The following is a 17,011-nucleotide window of genomic DNA, read 5'->3' on the forward strand; positions in this document are numbered from 1 at the left end:
TGGGGGGGGGCAGTAACTTTGGAGCCTCAGGTTTGCTTTGCAAAATCTGGGTTGCTCCGGCCAAAACCTCCTCGTGCTCAGGCTTGGCGGTGTGTGTGTGTGTGTGTTTGTGAATAGTCTACACATACTTCAGAGTAAGCTCAGTGAAAAACAAAAAGGCCCTACTCGACAAGAAGGCATAGAATTGAGGCTGTGCCTTTTATTACACAGCAGGAAACACTGGACTGTTGACAGTGGCATCCGCACCATTTTTTATTTTACATATTTCCCATTGTGGTGTGAGTTGGCACTTAGGGGAGTGCCATCTGAATTAGGCTTTAGCTATGATTCACTCAAGCCTCCAGAGCACAGTGTGAGTGCTCCCGCTGCGCTCAGGAGGCTTTGCACAGCTATCCCAGAAGCCAGGAGAGCAAGAGGGATCGGTGCGCACGGATCCCTCTTGCTCTCCTGGCTTCAGCAAAAGCTGCGCAGCCTGCATTTGCTCCATAAGACGCGCACACAGTTCTCCTTACTTTTTAGGAGGGGAAAAGTGCGCCTTATCGAGCGAAAAATACACTAGTTGTTTCCCTACTGCAGAACTAACAGGCTGCAAACTCCAAGATGTAACCAGGCTCCAATCCTCGCCCAAACCATCTGTCACTACCTGGCTCCATCCCTGTTAAAGCAGCTGCACCTTTTATCTCCCAGACACCCCCTTTTAGCTCCTATGCTGTGGCTTCTATGCGGGAGATCCAGCAACCCCAAAAACAAATGGCAAGGAGGACAGGTCTAGAGGAACCACCAGCTTGGGCCAGTTTAGGAGACAAAGGCCAGCTTTGGGGAGGAAAGGGATCCTCACAGGGACACTGGAAGCAGTCTCCTGCCCTCTGCCCCCCGTCTCATGCCAGCAGCGGGCAAAAATGAACTGGCAGTGGGTGAGCCATCTTTTCCAAGTGGCAGCCTGCATTTTGGTTTGGCAGGGCAGACATGGACAGAGTCTGCTGTCCACCGATACATGTCTGAAGAACAGCAACCATGTTTATCGCTCTACAAGATTCGTCATAAAATTTCAAGTTGGATTATGCTGTGTGAGAGCAGCTATGGGGAAACTCAGGTAGGCAGATGCCACGGCAGTACCTAAAACTATGGCCGAGGCAACGTACGTCCGAGAACCAGTTGGCGGGAGAGCGCTGATCCAGTCACGGGCTCCGTGTGGGCTTTTCAGAGGCATCAGGTGGGCAACTCTGAGAACAGAATTGCTGGACTAGATCTGCTTGTCTTATGTTCTTAAGCATACAATTCCACGGGGCATGGTCACCCTGGCAGGTCTTCCACACCCCTCTGCCAAGCACCACAAACTCGTGTGCCTCCTCCTCGAGAGGTCCGGAGGGTGGCAGCACAAAAACGGGGCCTGCTCTGCAGTGGCTCCCTGTCTGTGGAATGCTCTCTCTAGGGAAGCTCGCCTGGCGCCTTCATTATACACCTTTAGGTGCCAGGCAAAAGCAGTCCTTTTTAACCAGGCCTTTGGTTGACCTGATCCTATGCCCTTTTAAAATGTGGATCGGTTTTTTGGGAGGGTGTTATTGGGTTATTGATTTTATTTTGAATTTATATATTGTGATCTTATCTGTGAACCGCCCTGAGAACTCTGGGTATAGGGCGGTATATTAATTCAATAAATAATAATAATTAAAAAATAACCACAGTTTTTACCATGTGCTGCCTGTGAAGTGCTAGATCTCTTGGCCACAGGAAAGTGTCTGGTGTGGAGAGGAATAAGGCTTATAAACAGATCATACCAAGAACGAAGGGAAAGAGAGCAGTTATGGTTAATGTTGGCTTTTATTTGATTTTTTTATAATTAAAATATAATTGCATTATTGAAAGATTTAAAGGCTTCCCAGGAAGCCATAGAGGAGGTGTCATCTAGTGATCGCACACCCAGCCAAGATGCACCAAAGCAGAGTAAACGGTGGTCCCTGCCAATCCGAGAAGCGCCAAAGAGCCGAGGACTCCTCGGTTTCGTTTCTTGGGATCTGTAAGGAAAAGGTGAGGTTCACACGACTCACTCTCGGTATGAGAAGCAAGGTGAGCAGCTGATATCCCAGCTTCACTTGTTGCAAGAAGCCTGTCTTTTCAGCTACCCAGCCAGAGCGCCAAAACTTTCAAAGCGTGCAGGATGGAGAAAGGGCATTTGGCGTGCACAGTATACAGTCATACCTCAGGTTACAGCCGCTTCAGATTGGGTTTTTTCAGGTTGCGGACTGCCGAAACCCAGAAGTACCAGAACGGATTACTTCCGGGTTTTGCTGGTCAAGCATGTGCAGAGGTGCTAAATCACGCTTTGCGCATGCGCAGAAGCACCAAATCGCAACCCATGCATTCGCAGACGCAGGTTGTGAATGCTGCAGGTTCGAACATGCATTCTGCACGGATCACATTCGCAACCTGAGCGTCCACTGTACTGCAATCTACCTAGGATAAACTTCTCAGTGGTTGTTTTGTACAGGCAAACTTCGCACAGGTAAACCTTTGTACAGGCAAACAGGCACAGGCAAACTTGGCCCGCCAGATGTTTTGGGACTACAACTCCCATCATCCCTAGCCAACAGGACCAGTGGTCAGGGATGATGGGAATTGTAGTCTCAAAGCATCTGGAGGGCCGAGTTTGCCTATGCCTGCTCTAAAACATGAGGTTTTAATGTTTTACTGTCCCCTTCAAGATATCCTATCAAAGGCAAGACACAGACTTCAAAACAAAAAGTTAAGGAGGCTTTGGCGGCCAAATGTCAGCAGAACACACGTTCATGAACTACTATTTCTGCATTCCTAGACTGCTCCTTCTCACACCTTTCAGAGAGGACCTCCATGCACATTGCCTAGGCTTGCACCCCAGAGAGGTCACTTTGGTACTACTAACGCAGGAAAAACAATGCAGGAGGCAGCAGTTACGAGTTACCAGTTTCTGCAGCCACAGCAGGCACTGTGATTCTCCAGCTGTTTGAATTCACCCTGGAAGGTGCACTCCACTGTCTCTCAAGACAGATGGATGACAAGAGCAACAATGTACCGTATTCTTTGCTCTATAAGATGCACCAGACCACAAGACGCACCTAGTTTTTGGAGGACGAAAACAAGGAAAAAAATATTCGGAATCTCAGAAGCCAGAACAGCAAGAGGGATCGCTGCGCAGTGAAAGCAGCAATCCTTCTTGCTGTTCTGGCTTCTGGGATAGCTGCGCAGCCTGCATTCGCTCCATAAGACGCACACACATTTCTCCTTACTTTTTAGGAGGGAAAAAGTGCATCTTATAGAGCAAAAAATACGGTATTTGTAAAATATTGTTGCACACTGCCTTGATGTTATGCATGAGATGGTGGTCTATAAGCATTCTGCAAATAAATAAATTTGATAACAAAAACCAGCAGCCTTGCTGATTCTAAGCAGGGAGAAGTCCGGTAGTTTTGAGATTTCGGGGTGTGTTTGGAGGGGGGGATGCGTGTGTGTGCAACCCTGAGACCCCCTTTGTACATCATCTAGTGTTCCATATGTGAATATATTTATTTTATTTATTTCCCAAAATTTATATTCTGCTTGATTGTAAAACAACCACCACCACCACCCCAAAGCGGTTTGCAAAAAAAAAAAAAAAAGCAATGAAATTATCAGTGTGCTTCTCTACTCCTTTTGGGGGGGGGCAGACTATATTTTGGAAAGAAAAAAAATGAACGAATTCCTATGCCCCACAAATAACCCAGAGATGCATTTTAAATAAAAGGGCACATTCTACTCACGTAAAAACACGCTGATTCCCGGACAGTCTGCGGGCTGGATTTGGAAGGCGATTGGGCCGGATCCGGCCCCTGGGCCTTAGTTTGCCTACCCATGGCATAATGGGATAAAATCCCACTATTTTCATTCTAAACTATTTTCTACTCTTATGGGGGGGGGGGGGGAGAAGCATAAGATAAACCCTTCCTCTTGATTACCAACTGTTTGCTCTGGTTTCCAAGCTCTTGCACACTGCATGGAAGAGTTTGGCAACAGATCCAATTGGGAATCCAAGGAAAACCTCCCAATCGGAGCAGCTGTGCAGGCGACGAATGGATTGCGTTTAACCAGCCCCATAAACCCACCTCCTGTGTAGTAGCCATAAGCATAAAGCAGTCTTCCGATGATCCAAGATGCACCGAGTCCTGTAGCGACCCGCTGGGGAAAAAAGCAGAAATAGTCACTGCTCACTAAGAGAATTGGTGCTGATATGACTGTGCAATAGGGAAGGGGACATCAGCTTCCATTTTGTCCCCAGTTTGGTTTTAACATCTATATGACTTTTAGAAGACATCTGAAGGCAGCCCTGTTTAGGGAAGCTTTTAATGTTTGATACAGTGGTGCCCCGCAAGACGAATGCCTCACAAGACGGAAAACCCGCTAGACGAAAGGGTTTTCCGTTTTGGAGGTGCTTCACAAAACGAATTTCCTATGGGCTTGCTTCGCAAGACGAAAATGTCTTGCGAGTTCCTGCGGGTTTTTTTCCCTCCCCCCCCTTTCCCCAAGCCGCTAAGCCGCTTATCAGCTGATCCGCCAAGCCGCTAAACAGCTGATCCGCTAAGCCGCTTAACAGCTGATCCGCTAAGCCGCTTAACAACTGATCCGCTAAGCCGCTTAACAGCTGATCCGCTAAGCCGCTTAACAGCTAAGCTGCTAAGCCGCTTATCAGCTGATCCGCTAAGCCTGCTAAGCCGCTAATAGCGCTAAGCCGCTAATGGGCTTGCTTCGCAAGACGAAAAAACTGCAAGACGAAGAGACTCGCGGAACGGATTCTTTTCATCTTGCAAGGCACCACTGTACATACCTGTATTTTAATATTTTGTTGGAGACATTCAGTAAGATATGTTTTCCTCTTGTAAAGACTGCCCTTTGTTCTTACTTTGAGATTCAAAGTAGAATTTGTCCCCTCGAGGCATACCAGATTTGAAGAAGAAGAGTTTGGATTTGATATCCTGCTTTATTACTACTCTAAGGCAGTGTTTCCCAAACGTTTTTGGGCAACGGCACACCTGTTTACTGAAAAAAAATCTCGCGGCACACCACCATTAAAGCCCCGCCCCATGACGTCAGCGCGCAGCGTCACGCCGGGAGGGACGCACAAAAGTGAAAGTTTTTTCCCTCCCCCTTGCTGGGGAACCTCCAAGCTTTGGGGGTGGGAGGAGGCAGCAGAGCGAGGGACTGAGGGACGGCGGCAACTGAGGCGGCGGCGGCTGAGGCAGAGCTGGGAAGGGGGTTTCCAGGGGACACGGCAGCTCCTCGAAAGGCTTCTCTCAGCTGCGCTCAATCCGCCTCGGAGAGGATTTCCCCTCCGGTCCCATGCGTTCGTTTGGGGCATCGCTCCGGCTGCTCCCTCTCCCGCCGCACAGGAGCGATGCCTCTCTCTGGCTCTCCCTCCGCGCAGGCTGAGGGAGGGAGGGAGGGGCGCGTGTGACCCGTCTCTGCTGGGAGACCAAACCCAGCGAGGCAGAGTCGCGCGGAGGCGCCCAGGCAGCGCTGCCGGCTGCGAGGAGGAGCGCCAGGCAGCAGCAGGAGGCGCAGCCTCTCCTCGCCGCCGCCGCCCCGCCTCTCGCCGCCCGACTCGCCCGCCTCCCTCCAGGCATCTCGCGGCACACGAGGCAACGTCTCACGGCACACTCGTGTGCCGCGGAACACCGGTTGGGAAACACTGCTCTAAGGAGTCTTAAAGCAGCTAACAATCTCCTTTTTCCTCCCTCCCCCACAACAAACACTCTGTGAGGTGAGTGAGGCAGAGAGATAATAATATAATAATAATTTATTATTTATACCCCACCCATCTGGCTGGGTTTCCCCAGCCACTCTGGGTGGCTTCCAATAGAAGACTAAAATACAATAACCTATTAAACATTAAAATCTTCAGAGAGAAGTGTGACTACCCCAAGGTAACCCGGCAGTTGCATGTGGAGGAGCGGGGAATCGAACCCGGTTCACCAGATTACAAGTCCACTGCTCTTAACCACCACACCACGCTGTGTGGGTGTTCCTGAGCTCTTCTCCAGAGAAACTATAGCATGGAATCAAGTACTTTGGGCTTCGCAGTCACTCTCGGGCTTTGCTCCCACTGAGCAGGCTGGGGGAAAACAAACCCCAAAGTCTCTCATCTTGGTACTTACCGGGAAGTAGATTCCGCTCACTCCAAGAAAGAATAAGAAGGAGGAATACACTTCTAACCTGCAAGAACAGAGACAGGTGTGTGCGTTGTGGCTTTGTATCTGTTTTTAAATGGCCTGGAATGAGCTCCCTCATTCGTGCCACTTGGTGTCAGAGACCAGGACCATCATTCTCAACAAGAGACTGCAAGGAAAAAGGCAGCAGATTTCACAGCTGTCCCTGAATAATTTGCACGCTTGCAATGATTCCTTCCTGTTACGGGAACGTCGGGCCTCTGCAGCTCTGTCAGGGCACCATGGAGTGTATCCCTTATTGCACAGTATATCCCTTATTGCATCTTCCCCATTTCAACCTCTGGGATGTGCACACATGAATTACTGTATTTTTCGCTCCATAAGACGCACTTTTTTCCTCCTAAAAAGTAAGGGGAAATGACTGTGCGTCTTATGGAGTGAATGCGTGGTACCTGGAGCCGAAATGCCCAGGGGCGAAAAGCAGATCATGCTTCTTTTTTTAGAAAGAGGGAAGGGGGTGTTGAAATAAATCTGCTGAGCAGCAAGTGATCGGGAGGGGAGATAAGGGACTCTAGCGATAAAGGAGGCTGCCACAGCATAAACCACAAAAATTATACACCCACTGTTTCATTCAGAGTATTATTTTTCTTGTTTTCCTCCTCTAAAAACTAGGTGCGTCTTATGGAGCGAAAAATACGTTAAGAGGAGGTTCACAGCAGAATATCAAGGATTGGTATATAAAGGGGAGAAAACGAAGGCCGAGGCAGGTACACAGTTGATGTGCAAAGGTCCAAAGACAGGGACTCCCAACATATATTGATGCAGGAATCGCATGCTCTCTCTCGGCAGGAAAGGTCAGCAAAATTTCGCTTCCACAAGCTGGAAATTTCCCCGGGATTCCGTAACCCACCTTCCTGGCTGTTGCATGAGCTCTGTGCTTCAGCAACGCAGACTTCTGAACAACCTGCTTCCGACAAGCCTTTTGCTGACAAGCCACTGGCCGTAGCAAGACACTCGACAGCCAAAAGTCAATCTCAAGGGCTGACACACTGAGGAGGGAACAGGCTTGTTTCTCCTGCTCTGGAGGGCAGGACTCGAACCCAGGGCTTCAGGTTACAAGAAAGGAGATTCCAGCTAAACACCAGGAAGAAGTATCTGGTGGTAAGGGCCTTTTGACTCCCTTGGAAGGTGTTGGATTCTCCGTCCTTGGAGGTTTTTAAGCAGAGGCTGGATGGCCATCTCTCAGGGATGCTTTTGCTGAGATTCCTGCATCGCAGGGCGTTGGACAGGCGTTTAGAATATGGATTCCCTCAAGTGTTTTTTATGACGGCTGCTACAGGCAGCACGGCAGAGACTGCTGAACTGAGAATGGTTTCCCAAAACAGCAGCAGCTGCACCAGTCGAAGCATTAAACACTTAAGAAACCAAAATTAAACTCCTCGTGCCAAGGGCTACTCACGTGTTCTGGTGTGCCCTCTGGATACAGTTGAAGAGATGTCCATTTTCAGGGTCTGTGCTGTACATGTTTGGGTACTTTTGAGGGAGGTTAGTGGGGGCAGGGGGAGAGAGAGAGAAAGAAAGAAAGAAAGAAAGAAAGAAAGAAAGAAAGAAAGAAAGAAAGAAAGTAAATGTCCACACCTCATCAACTGTGGAGTTGGAGAAGAAAAGTGTTGTTGTTGTAATTTATATACCGCCCTATACCTGGGGGTCTCAGGGCGGTTCACAGAATAAAATCAAAATATAAAACCACAAAATACATAATAAAAATAAAAACAACAACCCAATAGCCCCCCACAAAAAAGGAACCCACATTTTAAAAGGGCACAGGATGTCAATCAGATCAACCAAAGGCCTGGTGAAAAAGGAACATTTCTGCCTGGCGCCTAAAGGTGTATAATGAAGGCGTCAGGCGAACCTCCCTGGGGAGAGCATTCCACAGACGGGGAGCCACTGCAGAGAAGGCCCCGTTTTCGTGTTGCCACCCTTCGGGCCTCTCAAGGAGGAGGCACACGAAGGAGGGCCTCAGAAGATGATCTCAGGGTCCGGGTAGGTTCATATGGAAAGAGGCAGTCCTTGAGGTATTGCGGTCCTGAGCCGTTTAAGTGTTCCACGTGCTACCTAGTGATCAATGTGTTACTCTATTCCCACACCCAATGGGCACACACAGAATGGAGCTATAGTAGCTACTGACTGATTGGGCTTCTGTTTTGCACTTTGCCGGAAACACATTCATAGACATACCATGTCAGGTAGGTGAATTAAAACTTTGTGTCTGTGCGAGACTTTCCTGCTGCTTTCTGCCATCTTTCCCTTGCCTTTTGCTAGAAGCCTTCCCACCATGGCAGCAGAGGAAGAAACTCTCTTTTTCCCCAGACCCAGAAGCAGCCATGGCATCTCAAGCAAAAGTCAACAAAGGCTTCAGCAAACAGTAGCAGGTGAGTTGGACAAGAAGCTACAGTTAGAACTGGATATGGAACAACTGATTGGTTCAAAATTGGGAAAGGAGTACGGCAAGGCTGTATATTGTCCCCCTGCTTATTTAACTTATATGCATAATGCATCATGCAAAAGCCTGGGCTGGATGAATCCCAAGCCGGAATTAAGATCGTCAGAAGAAATATCAACAACCTCAGATGACACAACCTTGATGGCAGAAAGTGAGGAGGAATTAAAGAACCTTTTAATGAGGGTGAAAGAGGAGAGCGCAAAATATGGTCTGAAGCTCAACATCAAAAAAACTAAGATCATGGCCACTGGTCCCATCACCTCCTGGCAAATAGAAGGGGAAGAAATGGAGGCGGTGAGAGATTTTACTTTCTTGGGCTCCATGATCACTGCAGATGGTGACAGAAGTCACGAAATTAAAAGATGCCTGCTCCTTGGGAGAAAGGCGATGGCAAACGTAGACAGGATCATTAAAAGCAGAGACATCACCTTACCAACAAAGGTCCGTGTAGTTAAAGCCATGGTTTTCCCAGTAGTGATATATGGAAGTGAGAGCTGGACCATAAAGAAGGCTGATCGCCGAAGAATTGATGCTTTTGAATTATGGTGCTGGAGGAGACTCTTGAGAGTCCCATGGACTGCAAGAAGAGCAAACCTCTCCATTCTTAAGGAAATCAGCCCTGAGTGCTCACTGGAAGGACAGATCCTGAAGCTGAGGCTCCAATACTTTGGCCACCTCATGAGAATTGAAGACTCCCTGGAAAAGACCCTGATGCTGGGAAAGATGGAGGGCACAAGGAGAAGGGGACGACAGAGGATGAGATGGTTGGACAGTGTTCTCGAAGCTACAAACATGAGTCTGACCAAACTGCGGGAGGTAGTGGAAGATAGGAGTGCCTGGCGTGCTCTGGTCCAGGAGGTCACGAAGAGTCGGACACGACTAAACGACTAAACAACAACAACAAAGCAGGTGAAACAAGCCAGGTCACTCGCCACAAGGGGGAATAAGAGCCCAAACACAACAGCAGCAACCCTCCCCTCCCAAGTTGCTTCTTCTCCCTTTATGTTTGCCTGCAAAGTGTATTTCAAAGGCTCTTTGCAGCAGTTAACTAACACAGAAGTGAGAGTGTCAAGGAAGAGGAGTGGTAGGGACACGGCTTGCCAGTCTTGTGGCTGAAGTCCCCCACCCATCCCTGAGCCACGAGAAACCATTCACAAAGCCCGGCTCCAGTTGTTTTCAGAGGGGCTTATGACTCACCAACGCAGAGCAGAGCAGACACACCCTCTGGCCTCCTTCCTAACTGCGGCACCAAAACCTTCCAGGAAGAGGAGAGGAAGGTTTTTCTGTGCACAAATTGGAGCGGAGGGTCTCTAACAAGACTCCTCTGTTTCGGAGACCCCTGCAAAACGGCTCATCTTCTCCCCAAGCGATGCTAGCAGCTGAGAATCACACTAGCAAGAGCGGTGATACAGCTCGTTCCCCCTGCGGCAGCTTTCAGATTAGAAACATCTGTGCAGCGCTGCCAGCTGTGGGCGTTTGCAAAGGCCAACTCCCAAATTCCTTGCCCAAGTCCTCACAGATTGAAAAACCAGAGAGAGTTGGGAGCTATGATGTGAAGATCAAATCTATTGTCAAGGATGCCCCGAGCCACCTAATAATAATAATAATAATAATAATATTTTTTTATTTATACCCCGCCCTCCCTAGCCAAGGCTGGGCTCAGGGCGCCTAACAACCAATAATAAAAACAAGTCAAATGAATACAACTTAAAAACAAAATTAAAATACAATATTAAAATGTAGCTGCATCACAGGAGGAGAAAGGAAAAGAAAAAGAAAGAGGGGGAGGGAATCAAATTGGCTCCAAGCCAAAGGCCAGGCAGAACAACTCTGTCTTACAGGCCCTGTGGAAAGAAGAAATCAGATCCTGCAGGGCCCTGGTCTCATGGGACAGAGCATTTCACCAGGCTGGAGCCAGAGCTGAAAAGGCCCTGGCTCTGGTTGAGGCTAATCTGACTTCCTTAGGGCCCGGGACCTCTAGGGTGTCGCTATTCATGGACCTTGAGGCTCTCCGTAGGGGATTTAAGGCCTGCCTACATAATGTGTGCAAACACTAGAACTGGAACAGATTCAAGGTCTATCTAGGCCGTTTCCACCAACGGCCATCCAAGTGCTATTTGGGCGTTTGCAAGCAGGACATGAAGGGAAGAGCCATCTCAGCGGTACCCTGCCTTTGACTATGGAGGTTCCACCAAGGCAGCATGTCACCTGGCAGAAAGTAGCAATAGCTGCCTGCATTGTTCCATTTCCACATGGCTTACTCAAGAGCGCACCAAAGGAAAGGGGGGGGGGGAACCCACCCACTTTCAAGCCAGCAAAGGGGAAAAATCCCATGCCACTGGCCATGAGGTCTGAAAAAACATGGTTCTTTGAAAAAAGTAAGAACAGACCCCACAGGAAATAAGCAGAATGATCAGATTATATTGGATAAGCTGCGTCTTTACTCTTGTCTTCCCAGAGTTGTGATGCAGCAACTCACCTGAACATTGTATTTCTTGCGGGCTTTCCCCACATTGATGGCAAGGTGTGTTACCAAGATGAAACTGGCAGCACCGGTGAGAATCACATAGCCGTATTCCTTCGAGAGAACCACCATCTTGGCACTGAGGAGAGGAGGAAAGGGGAAGGTTAGTTCAAGCCCAAGAATCAGAATCGCGCCCGCACCGCCAAGAGACACAGAGTGGGCAAGCACCCATCACTCTGGTAGCAAGGGACAGACAACAGGTCACAGCAAGAAGCCTCCTGGCCCTGAGCACAATGGGAAAGGGATCCGTGAGAAATACAAAGGAGCAGAGCAACAACACAGCAGAAGCCAGCTTCCAGTTCCATTGCTACCCTAACTCCAGGTAGAGAAAAGATGCCAAAAGCCCTTGATGTATCGGCACTGGGTGTAAGGGGTCAGAAGAACATACTGAAATGTACAGTGGTACTTCGGGTTACATATGCTTCAGGTTAGACACTTCAAGTTACAGACTCCGCTAACCCAGAAATAGTACCTTGGGTTAAGAACTTTGCTTCAGGATGAGAACAGAAATCGTGCTCCGGCGGCGCAGCAGCAGCGGAAGGCCCCATTAGCTAAAGTGGTGCTTCAGGTTAAGAACAGTTTCAGGTTAAGAACGGACCTCTGGAATGAAGTAAGTTTCCTGCTTGGCAGGGGGTTGGACTCGATGGCCCTTGTGGTCTCTTCCAACTCTATGATTCTATGATTCTAAGTTCTTAACCCGAGGTACCACTGTATTGTAAACAGAACTATCTGTGCCTTTAATTGACTTCTACTCAGTCTGCATTTCTGCTGTCTTCCTCCCGAATTCACTGACCTCCAATCTTAATTTCAGAATGGGGGTGAGTTGCATTCATTCACCTGGCAGTCTTACTTGCATTTGGTGCAACCACCAAAGGGGTTAAGGGACGGAGTGGGGTTAAGGGACGAGCCTTGCTGATATTCTGGAGAGGGGAGAGCACAGTCTGCATTGCAGCCCACATTCTCTGTTTCCTCCTCAATTAAAATGCACAAAGTTTTGGTGCAGATCAGCTGCATGTTCCTCCCAGGGCTTATTCTGCTCTTTCGCTCTCCCTATACTGCTTGACTTCCATGTTTGCTTGGAAGTAAGACCTGCAAAATTCAGTGGAATTTTCCCTCAGTAAGTAACTACAGTGGTACCTCTGGTTACGTACTTAATTCGTTCTGGAGGTCTGTTCTTAACCTGAAACTGTTCTTAACCTGAAGCTAAACCTGTTCTTAACTTTAGCTAATGGGACCTCCCGCTGCCACTGCTGCACAATTTCTGTTCTTACCCTGAAGCAAAGTTCTTAACCCAAGGTAATATTTCTGGCTTAGTAGAGTCTGTAACCTGAAGCGTATGTAACCCGAGGTACCACTGTGTAGGGTTGTAGCCCCAGGCAGTTCACTTCATTTTGGGCAATAGCCTATACCTATGTCTTTATCCCCTTTTTCTTGTAGTAATTTCAGTTCCTTCTTTCAGCTGTAAAATGACAAATGTGGCTTATAGTTTAAGAATAACCAAAGCAACGCAACAAGCAATGCAAATATAATGAAACAGCAAGTAACAACAGGGCCTTTTCTGTGGTGATGCCTCTGCCACTGAGCTCCTTCCCTCCTGAGATTTATCGATTCTGCCGTCGGCCATTTTTCTGACCCCCATGAAAAACATGTTTATTTCTCTACTATTATCGCTAGAGCCATCAACATTACTGTTGAGGAGTCAGAAATGAGAGCCAGCCCTATTTTTCCAGAGGCCAACAATCTTATCTCTCCTCCATAAACAAGCCCCATGAGGGCAATGTCTGATTTTAGTGGCTGTTAATAGTGCCCCCAAATGCCCCTGACTCTAGATTATTGTGTCAGTCTGCGCATGTTCAGATCAGACAGACAGATGATGCCTTTGCAACAAGTCCTTGCAGGATCGAAGGAATGAAGAGCTGCTCTTGCAGCACATCCATGCGCCAGGGTGCAAGCACTGTTTCAAACTACTGGCATGTTTCCCCCTGGCATTCTCTATCTCCAAATGCCTACATCAAACATGCCAGATACTCCACTCTGTCTTAACCAACCACCCCAGATCTCTGGGTATCTGCCAAACTTGCCTATGATGTTGAAATCAATACACTCAAGGGAGGTTTTTCGCAAGCAACACCCCCTCCCACAATAGCAAAAATCCTAGGCTGAAAACCCCAGCGATGAACCCAGAGGAACCGCCTAAGCTTGAAGTACTGGAAAGGAGGAAGACAAAGATCAAAGGATGCCAGGAGGCAGCTATAAAGCGCTCTGGGCCAGAGGCTGGCTTTTCGCAGGATTTTTCCTCTACTATGTCTCAGTGACAAAGGAAATTGCACTTCGTGCGGCAGCCAAGTCTGGGCAAAGTTGAGGGCTCAGGGACTTGAAGGCCTGGTCTGGAAGAAAAAGCAACAGCGAGGGAGTTCACCTTGTGTAAAGTTGAAACACCAAGAGCCGTTAAGGTGCAAAGTCCAAACACACAGGGGCGGCTTATCTGCAACCTGATGTCCTTTCACCCCCAGCAAGTTAAACTGTACAACTGCCGTGCCCACCTCCCTTGCAAGGCTCAGTCCTCCGGAGCAGGTGTCAGCCGGCGTGATTTGCCCCAGATATATCAGGTCATCCATTCTGAAGGAAATCAGCCCTGAGTGCTCACTGGAAGGACAGATCCTGAAGCTGAGGCTCCAATACTTTGGCCACCTCATGAGAAGAGAAGACTCCCTGGAAAAGACCCTGATGTTGGGAAAGATGGAGGGCACAAGGAGAAGGGGACGGCAGAGGACGAGATGGTGGGACAGTGTTCTCGAAGCTAGCAGCATGAGTTTGACCAAACTGCGGGAGGCAGTGGAAGACAGGAGTGCCTGACATGCTCTGGTCCAGGGGGTCACGAAGAGGTGGACACGACTAAACAGCAACAACAACAACATATCAGGTCAAGCCCACACTTCATTCCAGAGGTGTCCGCTTGCCACAAAGGGGAAAAAGCCCCTCCACTGAGTCAACTGCTTGTGTGAAAAGCCTAGCATGTGGTTTCGGAGCACTAGGAAATCGCAAACCAGTTGCTTGGGGCAAAATTATGAGAGGGAACCGACTTGCCGCCAACGCACAACTCTAACAGCCCTTGCTCATTCCACAAGGCTGAAAGTAAAGACACCCCCTGCTGAAGGACACCCCCCACCCCCACCCCGGGCAAGGCTGCCAGCCCTGGACAAAAGCCCCATCTTCTGGCATGTTGAGCTCAGTTGGTGAGAGCGTGGCGCTGAGAACGCCAAGGTTGCAGGTTCGATCCCCGCATGGGACAGCTGCATACTCCTGCCATTGCAGGGGGGCTGGACTAGATGATGCCCAGGACCCCCTTGCACCCCTATGATCTCTATGCTATTTGATCACAAGCCCTGCCGTTTCCACAGACGCGCTGTCAAGCCTCGCCACAATCTCAGCCCGAATGGCAGCGGCTTGCAGCCGGCAGGATTCGCACTCGGGATCCGGGAGCCGCCAGCTTCGCCGCCGGGACAGGGAGCCGCCCGCGAAGGGCAAAAGCGCCCCGGCGGGAGGAATTTGGCCCGCGAAGCCCGAGCTGAGCCAGGGGACACCGGGCCCCAAGAGCCGGGGAAAGGGCCGAGCAGGGCGCACGGCTGCGGGAAGCTCTGCCCGGCTCCGAAGACCCTCGTCCTCCCGTCCGCCCGCCTGCCCCGTCGACCCGGACTTACCACCACCGTCGCCGCTGCCGCCCAGCAAGTGCACGCGGAGAAACGCAGCGCCGCCCCGGGCCAAGAGCGAAGGGTTGCCCGGAAAGCCCGGCCCACGTCGGGGCGGATCCACCCGAGGGCGCGGCTGCTCCGAAACGCGGAGCGCGCAAGAGCGCCCTCTCCAATGGAGAAAGGAAAGTTTGAGTACATCTCTGTCTCTCTCTGTGTGTGAACATTAGCATTGCCTAGTTAGGTCTAGTTAGGCCTAGTATAAATAAAATTTAATAATGTTTTTTTAAAAAAGCATTGCCTAGTTAGCCTTTTTTTAAAAAAAAATTATGCTGTCCAGGTTTATGTTGTAGTCGTTTAGTCGTGTCCGACTCTTCGTGACCCCCTGGACCAGAGCACCCCAGGCACTTCTGTCTTCCACTGCCTCCCGCAGTTTGGTCAGACTCATGCTGGTAGCTTCAGGAACACTGTCCAGCCATCTCATCCTCTGTCATCCCCTTCTCCTTGTGCCCTCCATCTTTCCCAACATCAGGGTCTTTTCCAGGGAGTCTTCTCTTCTCATGAGCTGGCCAAAGTATTGGAGCCTCAGCTTCAGGATCTGTCCTTCCAGTGAGCACTCAGGGCTGATTTCCTTAAGAATGGATACATTTGATCTTCTTGCAGTCCATGGGACTCTCAAGAGTCTTTTCCAGCACCATGATTCAAAAGCATAAATTCTTCGGCAATCAGCCTTCTTGATGGTCCAGCTCTCACTTCCATACATCACTACTGGGAAAACCATAGCTTTTACTATACGGACCTTTGTTGACAAGGTGATGTCTCTGATTTTTAAGATGCTGTCTACGTTTGTCATTGCTTTTCTCCCAAGAAGCAGGCGTCTTTTAAATTTGTGGCTGCTGTCACCATCTGCAGTGATCATGAAGCCCAAGAAAGTAAAATCTCTCACTGCCTCCATTTCTTCCCCATCTATTTTCCAGGAGGTGATGGGACCAGTGGCCATGATCTTCGGTTCACTAACTTGCATAGCTGTCAACTTTCAGATTTTGAAAATAAAGGATCAGCAGCCTCAAAAATAAGGGATCAGCAGCCTCACCTGTCCCGGGGACAGTCTATGGGATATCTAACAATCTGGGATAGCAGCGGGAAGCAGCGGGAAACGGCGCTGGAATAAAGGAATTTCCTGCAAAAAAAAGGGAAGGTTGACAGCTATGCTAACTATACAATCCTTTTGACATTTAAAACTCAACTTCCTTCCCTCTTTTTCTGCAGTTCCTTAAATTTACAGTGGTACCTCTGGTTGCGAACAGGATCCGTTCCGGAGGCCCGTTCGCAACCTGAAAAGAACACAACCCGCATCTGTGCATGTGCGGGCCATGATTCGCTGCTTCTGCACATGCGTGTGACGTCATTTTGCACGTGTGGCAAAACCCAGAAGTAACCTGTTCCGTTACTTCCAGGTCGCCACGGGACGCAACCTGAAAACGCCCAACCTGAAGCAAACGTAACATGAGGTATGACTGTATCTTCTTTTGCACATCCAAATTAACATAATTTGCTCATTCATCTGCTTTAAATAGATACTGTTATGAAACTGCAGGTTATTACAATAATCCTGCCAATGTTCTTATCTGTTTACATTTTGTAAATATTCAAGGAACCATTTCCATTCTTTTATAAAAAGTTTGTTATCCTGATTTCTTATTCTTCCGGTAAGTTTTGCCATTTCTGCATATTCCATATGTTTTTGTATCCATTCTTCCTTTTCTTTGGACTTCCACCGGCGTTCTTCCGAACTCTGTCACTCAAACTGCCAACCTTCCGATTGGCAAAACCCAGAGGCCCAGTGGTTTTAGACCACAGCGCCACTCCCATCCCTTATGTATCCTGCACTTCAGGGCAGCCCAATGTCTCATACCAAAAAGTGAGCTGCCAGATGTCCCTGGATTTGCAAATTTGTTCCCGGACAAATTCAGTCCCCGGAATGTCCCCAGATTTGCAAATGTGTCCCCAGAAAAGGTGGCAGCGGCAGCCTCAGCAGCCCAGAGCCAGCCTGGTAGCGCAGTTGGCTCTGGCTGGCTTCAGGAGCTGCTTGCTGTCCTGGCGCCCACCATTTTTCCTC

The 17,011-nt window shown here is 49.1% G+C and overlaps 1 protein-coding gene and 1 long non-coding RNA gene across 4 annotated transcripts; one reads left to right on the forward strand and one right to left on the reverse strand.

Moving 5' to 3' along the window:
• Positions 1-1,802: 1,802 nt before the first annotated feature.
• MGST3 (microsomal glutathione S-transferase 3) lies at positions 1,803-15,043 on the reverse strand. 3 transcript variants are annotated; one of them, XM_081914962.1, is made up of 6 exons: positions 14,911-15,043; positions 11,159-11,282; positions 7,633-7,706; positions 6,162-6,219; positions 4,116-4,188; positions 1,803-2,015 (listed from the first exon to the last, which is right to left on the reverse strand). In XM_081914962.1, exons 2-6 carry the CDS (start codon positions 11,273-11,275, stop codon positions 1,906-1,908), a joined length of 432 nt encoding a protein of 143 aa, XP_081771088.1. In that variant the 5' UTR covers positions 11,276-11,282; positions 14,911-15,043; the 3' UTR covers positions 1,803-1,905. The 3 variants fall into 3 exon arrangements, with proteins under 3 accessions (XP_081771088.1, XP_081771086.1, XP_081771087.1); XM_081914960.1 differs by having other exon boundaries at positions 14,905-15,031; XM_081914961.1 differs by having other exon boundaries at positions 14,908-14,931.
• Positions 2,022-2,629, forward strand: LOC309371905. Its single transcript, XR_014169338.1, has 2 exons — positions 2,022-2,503; positions 2,534-2,629. It is a non-coding gene; the product is annotated as an uncharacterized lncRNA (long non-coding RNA).
• Positions 15,044-17,011: the final 1,968 nt, after the last annotated feature.

The sequence above is a fragment of the Podarcis melisellensis genome (assembly GCF_964234715.1).
Source record: "Podarcis melisellensis genome assembly, chromosome: 6".
NCBI classification, from domain to species: Eukaryota; Metazoa; Chordata; class Lepidosauria; order Squamata; family Lacertidae; genus Podarcis; species Podarcis melisellensis.